This window comes from Pipistrellus kuhlii, unplaced genomic scaffold (genome assembly GCF_014108245.1).
Source record: "Pipistrellus kuhlii isolate mPipKuh1 unplaced genomic scaffold, mPipKuh1.p scaffold_m20_p_44, whole genome shotgun sequence".
NCBI lineage: Eukaryota > Metazoa > Chordata > Mammalia > Chiroptera > Vespertilionidae > Pipistrellus > Pipistrellus kuhlii.
In genome coordinates, this window is record NW_023425545.1 from 2,497,123 (window position 1) to 2,508,435 (window position 11,313).

An 11,313-nucleotide genomic window follows, 5' to 3' on the forward strand; every position below is an offset into this window, starting at 1 on the left:
TTTTTCTGGGCTTATTAGTGATTTTGGTGGCTCCCTCCAGGATGTGGGTTCGGTGCTTGGCTGCCATCACGCGTGTGGACCTGTCCCAGCGCGGCCCCACGTGCGGAGGGAATGTGGGCGCTCGGGCAGACAGGGCGCTGGAGGAAAAAGTGTCAGCACCAGGGCCAGACTGTCGGGAGGAGAGGCGTGCGGGGTGGGCAGGCTGTGACACCCCTTGCCAGCCTGAATGCCCTCCCGATGGGGCTGGGGCAATGGTGGGCTGTGGGGGGGCTGGGGGTGGATGGGGGGCTGTGTGGGGCGCTGGGGGCGGATGGTGGGCTGTGGGGGGGCTGGGGGCGGATGGTGGGGGATGTGGGGGCTGGGGGCGGATGGTGGGATGTATGGGGGGCTGGGGGCGGATGGTGGGATGTATGGGGCGCTGGGGGCGGATGGTGGGATGTATGGGGCGCTGGGGGCGGATGGTGGGATGGGATGTATGGGGCGCTGGGGGCGGATGGTGGGATGTATGGGGGGCTGGGGGCGGATGGTGGGATGTATGGGGCGCTGGGGGCGGATGGTGGGGGATGTGGGGGGGCTGGGGGTGGATGGGGGGCTGTGTGGGGCGCTGGGGGCGGATGGTGGGATGTATGGGGGGCTGGGGGCGGATGGTGGGGGATGTGGGGGCCTGGGGGCGGATGGTGGGATGTGGAAGGGTGGGTGGTGGGATGTGGGGGCTGGGGGCAGATGGGAGGCTGTGGGGGGCCTGGGGGCGGATGGTAGGATGAGTGGGGGGCTGGGGGCAGATGGGCTGAGGGGGGCTGGGAGTGGAGGGTAGGATGAGTGGGGGGCTGGGGCGGTAGGATGAGTGGGGGGCTGGGGGCAGATGGGGGATGCATGGGGGCTGGGGGTGGATGGGGGGATGTATGGGGGGCTGGGGGCGGATGGTGGGATGAGTGGGGGGCTGGGGGCGGATGGGGAGATGTATGGGGGGCTGGGGGCGGATGGTGGGATGTGGGAGTGTGGGTGGTGGGATGTGGGGGGCTGGGGGCAGATGGGGGGCTGTGTGGGGGGCTGGGGGCAGATGGGGGGGGCTGGGGGCGGATGGGGGGCTGTGTGCTTCCGTGTCCTGTGAGATGCCGGGCCATGGGCTTGATGATAAAGAGACACGGTTGGGCAGCTGTAATGCTCAGAGGAGACTGTGCTGCGTGGCTTTGCAATGAATGGAAATGTGCTCTTGTTATTCGTGCTTGTAGGCGTGCCACCTTTGCCTCGCCCCGCCTCGCCGGCTTCTCTCGTTAGGATTCTCTGAATAATTGGGCCGTGGGGAGGGGGGCAGCTGACACCGTTTTGTTAGGAGGCGGTTGCCGGGCCTGCAATCTCCCGTGGGCGGAGAGAGGCCTGCTGGTCCCCAGCTGCTGCGTGCACCTGGCTCTGCTCGGGCTCACACCTGGCCCTCCGGGGCCTGACCGCCTCGCTGCAGACCTGCTGCCGGCTGGAGCCCGGGACGGCGGCCGCCTCAGACGGAGTGCGCTCAGGCCGGCTGCTTGGCCGTGCCGCACGGTCGGCGGGCTCGCTGTGAGCCTCGCTCCTCCCCCCTCTGTGAGCTGGAGCCGTGGGGCCTGAGTCCCTGGTCGGGGCTGGGTTTCCTCCCGGAGAGCCTTTGGGATTCTCAGTCCGGGCAGAGCCGCCCTGGCAGGTGAGGCAGACCCTGCCGTCACAGAGATGGGGGGCAGGGGGTGTGGAGTGCTGAGCAGCAGGGCCTGGGGCCCTGGAAGCCCTGTGCCGTCCAGCGCCTCTGCCTCTGCCGCTCGCCTGCGGAGCGGGCCCCGCCTGGAGGAGCGCAGGCCGTGCTGGCCCCTCCGCTGGGGCAGCACCAAGACACGTGGCTTCCATCTCCCACAGGGGGGCCACGTGCAAGGAAGTCACGAGTGTGCGGGGTCGGTGCTGGGGACACAGACAGCGGTGACTGCGGTCCCCGTGGGGCGTGGCCGGACGGTGTGGGCTGAGCACAGTGTCCCTGGGGCGTGGAGCAGAGGGCCCTTCCTTCCTCAGCTGCTCCGCCCCTTCCCGGTTTCACTCTCAGCTTCCTGCTCATTGCCCTCCCTCCATGTCCTCCGTCCCAGGAGGCTCTGCTGTGGACGCCACCTCACCGTCCACCTGGCGCGGCCTCGGCCCCACCCAGAGGCCGCGGGAGGGGAGGAAAACCCGCCCTGGGCGACCTCGGACCGCCATGCGTGCGTGCGCTTCCCCGCGGGCGCTCTGCGTCCCCTCTGCCTGGGGCGGTGCTGGCGCAGCCGGCACGGCTGGCACTGCTGCTCGTGAGGACGAGAGGTCTTCCTGAGCGCGGCTCCGCCTGGCGCTGCGGCCTCTGGCTGCACGGGATGAATCAGAACTCGGAGCAGCCTCCCACATGGACGGCCTCGCGCAGGGGCGGGCTGTCCTCCGGGAGGGGTCCAGGCGGCTTCGCTTGCTTTGCCAGGACACGAGCTCTCGGCCGAGGGGACGGGGTGGGGGGGGGGGGGCGCTGTCCGCAGGGACGCCATCTGCCTCGCACGCCTGCTGCGCTCACCTGCATCCCTCTCGCCATCGCTCGCCGTTGCCTTGGATACGGGCCGGAGCTTCAGCGGACCGAGCAGGCCTTTCCTCTCTTCAGAGGTGACAGAATTATGTCCACGCACCGCACACGCATGAAGCCTCCTGACGGTGTGTCGGCATGTTACGACTTTCCCCGTGCTCTAGAGACCACACGTGTTTATGGCAGGAATTTGGAAACACACGGGAGGCCGGGGCGGGGAGAGGAGGCAGTGCGGTTCCTCTCCCGGGCCGGCCCCACGCGTGTGCATGTGGTCAGCCGGGCCTTCCCGTGTGCTCCACACCCGGGGCAGTAGCCGTCACCCTCACCCTCCTCCACAGGCTCTGCCGGTGCCTCCAGGCCCGGCGCCCGAGAATGTGGCTCCTGTGAGGGCTGCTGCCCCGCTCACCTGCCGCCCGCAGAGCTGCCCCCGCCCTCTGCCCTCCACTCCGCCTGCTGCGCCCGGGGCTCCGCGGAGAACGGAGAACGGAGAACGTTCGCTCCGCCTTGTCTGGGCCCGGTCCTAGAGGCAAGGCGTCGGTGGACGTGTCTGAGGCCGACAGGCCTTCTGTGTTCTCGCCCCTTTGCGGCAGCTTGGGCTCTTTTCCCTCCCCACGGACGGGGCTGAGTGGTCAGTTGGGTGTATGGGTGTGTATGAGTGTGAGTGTGTGTGTGTGTGTGTGTGTGTGAATGAGTGTGTGTGTGAGGGGTGTGTGTGTGTGTGTATGAGTGTGTGTGTGTGTGTGTGTGTGTGTGAATGAGTGTGTGTGTGAGGGGGGTGTGTGTATGAGTGTGAGTGTGTGTGTGTGTGTGAATGAGTGTGTGTGGGGTGTGAGGGGGTGTGTGTGTGTGTGTGTGTGTGTGTGTGTGTGTGAATGAGTGTGTGTGAGGGGGTGTGTGTGTATGAGTGTGAGTGTGTGTGTGAGTGTGTGTGAGAATTGCACTGGAGGCGTACAGGAAAAGGCAGAGACGCCATCGAGCTCCTCACCCAGCTTCCGGGGTCACAGCTGGGCCGTGGGCGCGCTGGGGACACCGTGAGTTTCCCGAGGGCTCTCGGTCCCTGGGGCCCCCTGAGAGGTTCGCCGCCGAGAGCCACGTGGGCGAGGATTGTCCGGGGAGATGGCGACTCGCGGAGGCCGCCACTCCGGTTCTGCCGTCTGAAACGATGCTCTTGCCGATTTAAAGTTAGCTTCTGGGAACATAACTGTCATCGCCAATCACACTGCGCTGGGAAGGAAATGTGTGCGAGTCCAAACGGTTATTTTTATGTATTATTATGCCATTTTTGGCAATTAAGTGGATAGCCCTTACACTTTCTTAATGCTTAACTGTGTTATTAAAAAGCATTAATCTAGAGTTTTTGGAGTGAGGTTACCATAGAGATGGAAATAAAATACGGACAAGACACCTGAGGGGAAGCTGAGGATTAAAGCTTTCGCAGGGAGCGGCCGCGGGACACGCGTGGCTGCTCCAGGCTGCTTGCTGGCCACGTCTGTTACCGATCGTGGCGTTGCACTGGCAGCTAAGTGTGTGGGACAGACGTGTTTTCCAGGTTCACGTGTCGTCATATTTCTGACATTTGTTTCCTTAAAAGGTGTAGGACGGTGTCGGGCAAGGTGTGTGTGAGCGCACCCTCTCGTGGCGTCATCTGCGGGTGTGGCGTGTCCGCCTGCCCCGCTGCCCCCGCGAAGCAGCCACAGAGAAACGTGTGCTCAGTGCTGGGCGGCGGTGAGGAGTCGGCTCAGGTCGAAGAGTGACTCTAGCGCCTCCACTGGGTTTCTGTCTGAGGGACTTAGAGCTTCGGAAACAAGAACTTTAACAATCAAATCAGAAGTCGTTTATTTTACTAGAATTTTTATTTTTGTTTTTTTATTTTTATTTATTTTTTAAAATATATTATTGATTTTTTTTACAGAGAGGAAGGGAGAGGGATAGAGAGCTAGAAACATCGAGGAGAGAGAAACATCGAACAGCTGCCTCCTGCACACTCCCTCACTGGGATGTGCCTGCAACCAGGGCACATGCTCTTGACCAGAATCGAACCTGGGACCTTTCAGTCCTCAGACCGACGCTCTGTCCACTGAGCCAAACCGGTTTTGGCTATTTTACTAGAATTTTTTAAAGCTTATTAGCTGCAGCTGTGGAGGTGGAGGGACTGTGCTTTGTCTGGAGTGAGGGCCATGTGGAGGCCCTGAGCAGTGGCTGCCGGCCGGCCCGGGGGTGGGGGGGGGAGCAGTCCCGGGAGGGGGGTGTAGGAATGAATAACCACGAGGACCCGCGTGGGCGAGCCTTCAACATGGAGGGAGGGCGTGGGACCACAGCGGCCCCTGGAGCCCCTGAGCACACACAGGAAACCACTGAGGGCCCGGGCCCTCCTCTGGCAGGCGCGGAGCTGCTGAGTGAGTCTGTGAGAGGGTGGAGAGGAAGGTGGCAGGACGTTGGTCACACGTGCCCTGAAATGTCGATGCTTTTGATCACGTACTTCTTTCTGGAAACGTGTCCGGGAAGCCTCGCCTGCCGTCTGCCCGCTTTCCTCCGAACCCAGCCCTCCCGGCGCTGCTCCAGAGCGTGCCTGCGTGCGGGCGAGGCGGAGGCGGGCGGAGCTGGACGCCGGCTTCGGACGTGGACACGGGACTGAGACGTGTGCTCCCTGTTGTTGCAGATGAAGACGGTCAGCGTGGCCTTGGTGTTGTGCCTGAACGTCGGGGTGGACCCCCCGGACGTGGTGAAGACCACGCCCTGTGCGCGCCTGGAGTGCTGGATCGGTGAGTCCGGGGCCGCGGGGCGGGGCGGGGCGGGCGGCGGGCGGCCCTCCTGCCCGGTCCGAGCGGCTGGCGCCGTTTCTGTAAACCGGAGCACCGGGCCTGCAGGCTGTGGCCGCACGCCCCTGCCGCGGTGGAGAGTGTCAGCGAGTCAGTAAAATTCCTCCTGCGTCTGCGGGAGCAGGCACTGGTCACCGCTCTGCAGTGAGGGACCGGCCCTGATGCAGGTGCTCACTCCCCGGGCGGGAGCCTCGGCTCGCCGTGAGGAGGGTGTTAGCTGGGGCTCGAGGGCAGGCGTGCGGCCTCCGAGTCCTGTTCTGCTGACGGCTGTCTGTCACCGGCCAGCAGGTGCCCGGGGGCTCCGCGGCGAGGTCCCCTCCCTGTCACCGGAGAGCGGTTTGGGCGCCGAGCTCTGAGACCGCGCCAGCCTGCCTCTTCCTCCCGCCTCAGCTCACTCCCACAAGCTCACGTGTCCTCTCACCAGGCTTACGATCGGTCGTCTCCGCTCCGGCTGCCCTGCCAGGGAGGCCCAGGCCGTGAGTCCCAGCCACGGGCCACAGCAGCAGCCGGCACGGAGCAGGAGGTGGCGCCGGGGCCTGGGGCTGGCAGGCCCCAGCGGGTGGCACGCTGTGTGCCCCCTGCTGTGTGCCCCTGCCGTGTTCATGTGGAAACCCGGGGTGCGCTCAGCGCGCCCAGGGACCCGGGAGCCGTTCTGCGCAGCTGCTCGGGCAAGGCCAGGAGGGGAGCCTCGCACCAGGAGCAGCCTCACGTGGCGAGGAGCTCCGAGTGCAGGGAGCAGCTCCGGGGCAGCCGGGCGGAGGGGGCTGGTGCTGGCCTCTGCACCGAGCTGTGTGGCCCCGGGTGACCCCGAGCTGAGAGGAAGGTGCTGTTGGGCCCCGGCACACCTCCGTGCCTCCAGCTGGAACCTTTGTTCCCGGGGCCTCGCCTAGAGTGTCCCCGTCTCCCTGGCGAGGTCTGTGCCGCCGCTGGACACCTCCCCACCCCCTGCAGTGACGTTCGTGTCAGGACAAGGCTGTGCTGTAACAGGGCGTCCCAGCCAGGCCTCCGCCCTGCCCAGCACTCACCTGCTCCTGGTGGCTGCGCTGCCCTGCGGGTGGGGTGGCTCGCTGGTTAGCGCTGCTGGAGCGTGGAGAAAGCTCTGAGCCGGAGCTGCTGGCCCAGGCAGTGCAGCCGGCGCTCCCGGCTCTGCCTCGGCCCAGGAAGGCGCAGTGCCTCTCACCATACCGCTCTGATTGCCAGTGTGTGCAGGTGACTGGTGATGAGACGGGCGCTAAAAGCCATCGCTGGTTTCAAAGCGGCCCTTTGCCATCTCTGCATCCTCAATTAAAGCCCTCCTCAAGGTGACTCAGCTAATTAGTGGCAGAGCCCTTGCAGTCCTGCGGAGAAGCTCGGTCCATCGGCCTGCTCGTCACTAAGGCAATTAGCACACGCCTGTGGGAGGGCCGCTCCGCGCACGGAGCAGTGGCCGCGTGTGGCCACGGAGAGGACGAGGTCAGGCCCAGGTCAGGAAGCATGGCCCCGGCTGGGCCCAGTCAGCCAGGGCCCAGTGGTGTCTCTCCCACCTCCCATCCCCCTCCCCCGCCCCCTCCGGCAGCTCCTGTTTTATATGCTGTGCTGGTTTTCAGAAGCCCCAGAGGCTTTGTTGTTGTTAATCTTCACACGAGGATATTTTCCCATTGATCTTCTCAGAGAGCTGAGGGAGGGAGAACAGGAGGGAGGGGAAGAGAGAAGGAAAACACCTGGGCTGGCTGCCTCCAGACTGGCAGGAGGGGAGACGGGCAGGAGGGAAGACGGGCGGGGAGCCCACAGGCGGGCACCTGTCGGAGCAGGTGTGGCAGAACTAACCGGTGCTGGTCCGTTTTTTTAGCCATTTTTCATAGTAAATGTTTATGTCCAAATGTACTGGGTTCTTACTTTAAATAAACGAATAAATAAACTTAAAATGTCTCACCCGAATTTTGAACACGAGGCTGACAGACACAGCAGACTTTGAAAGTGTGCAGAGCTCCTGGCCCAGGCAGGCGGGATTGCAGCTCCAGCGCCTCGCTCTGGAACCGTCTGGAGAGCCTGTGATCCGGGAGGGCGCCCTGCTGTGTGCCCCGCCCATTCCCGTGTGGGCGGACGGGGGCTGAGGGCACGGCGGCCCTCCCTGCACGGTGTCGGAGGACAGGCCACACTGAGCCTTCGCTCCGAGGCCGGACTGAGGCCAGAGGGGGCTGGCAGGTGCAGGCCCCGGCACCGAGAAGCTGGGGTGAGGCAGGCCGGTGGCTGTGAGCCAGTCTCCTCTGCAGGCGGGAGCCCGAGTGGGCGCCCAGCCGCTCCGCCACCTGCTCGGCACAGATGCACTGGCCGGGCGGCCGGGAAGTGAGCTGTGTGCGGGGACTCTGACCAGGCTTGCAGGGGACACGCACCTGTAACGACCCTTCTCCTTGCTTCCTCAGATCCTCTGTCCATGGGTCCGCAGAAAGCCCTGGAGACTATTGGTGCCAACCTGCAGAAGCAGTACGAGAACTGGCAGCCGCGGGTAAGGCTCTGCTGCTCTCCTGGGGGGGCTCTGGTGTCGTGCAAACCCAGCGGGAGCTGTTGGCGTCATCACCACGCAGCTCCAGCTCCACGGACACCCCCCGACCCCACATTCCCCTCCATGGGCCCCAACTGGCCTGTCGGCTGTGTATTTCCCCAAAGTATGTCCCGTGTGCGTGCCTTTCGCAAAGGAGATGCCATCTCAGTCTGCAGCTCCACTACTGAGCGCCGCCTCCGAGCCCCGGGGCCCGGCCTCGAAGGTGGCCCCGGGGCTCCTCTTTGGTGGCCTCCTCACGCGCCTGTGAGAGAGGAGGGGCATGGGGGCGGGAACTGTGCCAAGTTGCCTTTAACGTCTTATTTGTAAAACACACACACACACACACACACACACACACACACCGCCGACCTATTTCCCTTCGCCATTCCGTCAGCGGCTTGAGGGTTTAACGGGCAGTGAGAAATGAACGAGAAATGGTGGGTGTCCCTCCGTCCGGGGGACGGGCCGGCTCTGGCGCCTCCTCGGGGTGCGATGAGGAGGGCAGTGGCCTGCCCGCGCCTCTGAGGTCAGCCTCCTAGCCCCGGGAGGGCACCCTTTGTGAGCACTCAGCCCCGGGCCATCACTCACCCGGAGGGAGGCGAGGCCGGAAGCGAGCTGGTTCCTGCCGGAGCGGAGAGGCCGGGTCCCTGCTGCCGAGCTCTGGCTGCGCTCCCTGCGCAGAGGAGATGTAAGGGCGCTGACCGCTAGCCCTGGACATGGGTTTGCGCAGAGGAGGACGAGAGGAAGTGTTCGCAGCAGGAGGGCGCAGCGGCCCGGGCAGACCCTCCCTCCGTCTCCCGGGAGCTGCCGAAGGCCCTGCCAGCACAGGCGGGCCCTGGGCCCTGCCGTCGCCGCTCCTCGGCTGGCTGCTCCCAGCGCCCGGCACTGACCTACTTGCAGGGCGTATTTTTAGAGGAACAGGCCTGGCTCTGTCCCTCACCAGCTTCTCAAGGATAGCGCCTCTCACGGGAGAGTTCGTTCTGTGTGCAGCAGACTGCGAAGGAGACCAGCCGTCCTGTGAGGCCTGAAACGGTGGCGCCACCGCCTGGAGGGCCCAGACCGTGCGGGGCGGTTTCCCCCGCTGCCCGGGGGAGGGCGCAGAGCTCTGGGGGCGTGCGGGTGGCAGTGGAGTCAGAGCAAGCGCTGCGCTGCCAGAAGCGGGACCTGTGCACGGAGAGCGTCCCGGACGAGGAGGTGCCAGAGCCTGCCGTCTGCTCGCCATCTGTGACGGGAAGAGGTGTCAGATGACGCCCGGCGAGCGAGAAGGTGCCATCGAGGGGGCAGGTGGCGGTGGAGGGACGGCAGCGCCACACGGCCAGCACCCCCCAAGCGTCAGGGTGACACACGGTGGAATTTTTAAGAAACGGAGATGAGACTCATGTAACAACGTTATAAATGGAACCGTACGGCACGTGGCCGCGGGTGTCTGACTCCCCGCTGAGCAGTGTTTTCACATCTGTCCACGGCAGGCATGCCGTTCCGTGTCTCAGTGTCAGTCCTTACTTTGGAGCCGAGGAGTGTCCCCAGGGCGGTGCGCACTGTTCACCACCAGCCACCTGAGGGCGGGCGGCTGCCCCTCGGGCTGCGCGACGTGGGCTCCTCGTGGACGGTTCCTTCTCTCAGGCTGCATGCTGTGTGCGTGGGCTCCTCGTGGACGGTTCCTTCTCTCGGGCTGCGTGCTGTGTGTGTGGGCTCCTCGTGGACGGTTCCTTCTCTCGGGCTGCGTGCTGCGCGACGTGGGCTCCTCGTGGACGGTTCCTTCTCTCGGGCTGCGTGCTGTGTGTGTGGGCTCCTCGTGGACAGTTCCTTCTCTCGGGCTGCGTGCTGTGGGCGTGGGCTCCTCGTGGACGGTTCCTTCTCTCAGGCTGCGTGCTGTGGGCGTGGGCTCCTCGTGGACGGTTCCTTCTCTCAGGCTGCGTGCTGTGGGCGTGGGCTCCTCGTGGACGGTTCCTTCTCTCGGGCTGCGTGCTGTGGGCGTGGGCTCCTCGTGGACGGTTCCTTCTCTCGGGCTGCGTGCTGTGGGCGTGGGCTCCTTGTGGACGGTTCCTTCTCTCGGGCTGCACGCCGTGGGCTCCTCGTGGACGGTTCCTTCTCTCGGGCTGCGTGCTGTGGGCGTGGGCTCCTCGTGGACGGTTCCTTCTCTCCGGCTGTGCCGGGAGTGGAACTGCTGGGTCAGACGTAGCTCTACGCGCCTGCCTGAGGCCCGCACGCTTTCCATCCCTGCGTCTGCCCCCGTGTCTTCCTAGCCTCGCCAACGCCTGTTATTTTCGGAGTTTTAAATGATTATCATTATCTTAGTCGTCCGGTGGGTGTTTCTAAGGTTTCAGGTTGCACTTCCTTAGTGACGAAGCATGTCAGACACCTTCCAGCGCTCGCTGGCACCTGTCCGCCTTCTTTGGGAAACAGTCTATTCCTGCTCGGCCGGTCGGTGCAGGTGTGGAAGGGTGGCGCAGAGGGGAGGCGGGAGGCAGATGGACAGACAACAGACCTGCCATCTACTGCCCTTTCCTCAAACTGTTCTGTTTCTCTTCTGTTCCACCCCCGGGCAGCCTCCACCCTCACCCACTTCCCTGGCTCTTTCTGTGGACGTTCCATGTGCCGAACGTGGGGTGCAGGCCCTGTGGTCCGAGGACCACAGCTTCTCTGCATTTCGGCCAGAGCCTTGGCGTGCTGAGCAAGCTCAGCACAGTGTTTTCAGTGTCAGGTGTCACTTCCTGCCCCGGCTTTGTGAAGGACAGGCTGGTGTTGATGACGGGAAGAGGATCTGCAGCCTGGAGTGCGCTGGGCAGCTCACTCAGCCTGTGTGTCTGCACACCCCGCTGCGCGCTGGAGCCAGAGCCACTTCCCAGACTCCCTTGCAGCTAGGCCCCACTAGCCAGCGCTCATGCAGATGGGCGTCTGCAGCAGGTGCCTGCAGAGCGCAACGGTGGGAGCTGCCTGGTGTGCTGGCACTGCGTGTCTGCAGCGCAGTCTGTGTTCTCCCCCGGTCCTGCCCAGGGCTGACACCTGCCCTCCTGGGGCGGGAGGAGCCGGGCAGCAGGCAGGCGTCCTCTGCTCCTCTGCTGCCGCCTCCCTGCCCGCTCCTTCCTTCTCGGCTGCTGCCTCCCCGGGGCCTCCGGGCATGTTTCCTGTCGTTCGGGCTCGGGGCCCCGGAGATCAGTGCCGGCACCGTGGGCAGGTCTCAGCCTCGCCGTGGTGTTTCTGCGCCCGCTCGCCCGCTCACACGTCATAAATCCCAGACAGGCCGCAGCTCCTGCCCCCTCCCCCGCCCTCCGCTGCGGGCCATTCCCCGGCCTCTGCGCTCCACGCAGCTCAGCGTGTGCTGGCGTTTAATTTACTGCTGCTCATTTCGGAGCCCTAAAAACATTAATTAATTCCCACGAAGCCCCAGGAGGCGCGTTCCTGATATTGCAGTGCCC

General features: G+C 64.7%; 1 protein-coding gene across 3 annotated transcripts in view; it reads left to right on the forward strand.

Moving 5' to 3' along the window:
* RPTOR (regulatory associated protein of MTOR complex 1) overlaps positions 1–11,313 on the forward strand; it is a 60,459-nt gene that overhangs the window by 11,284 nt on the left and 37,862 nt on the right. For 2 of the 3 annotated variants that reach the window (XM_036412183.2, XM_036412184.2), the window contains exons 2-3: positions 5,214–5,316; positions 7,776–7,858. The exons of the other annotated variant lie outside the window; for it this stretch is intronic. In XM_036412183.2, coding sequence (XP_036268076.1) covers positions 5,214–5,316; positions 7,776–7,858 — 186 coding nt within the window. The remainder of the gene's footprint in view (positions 1–5,213; positions 5,317–7,775; positions 7,859–11,313) is intronic. 3 annotated transcript variants of the gene reach the window in all.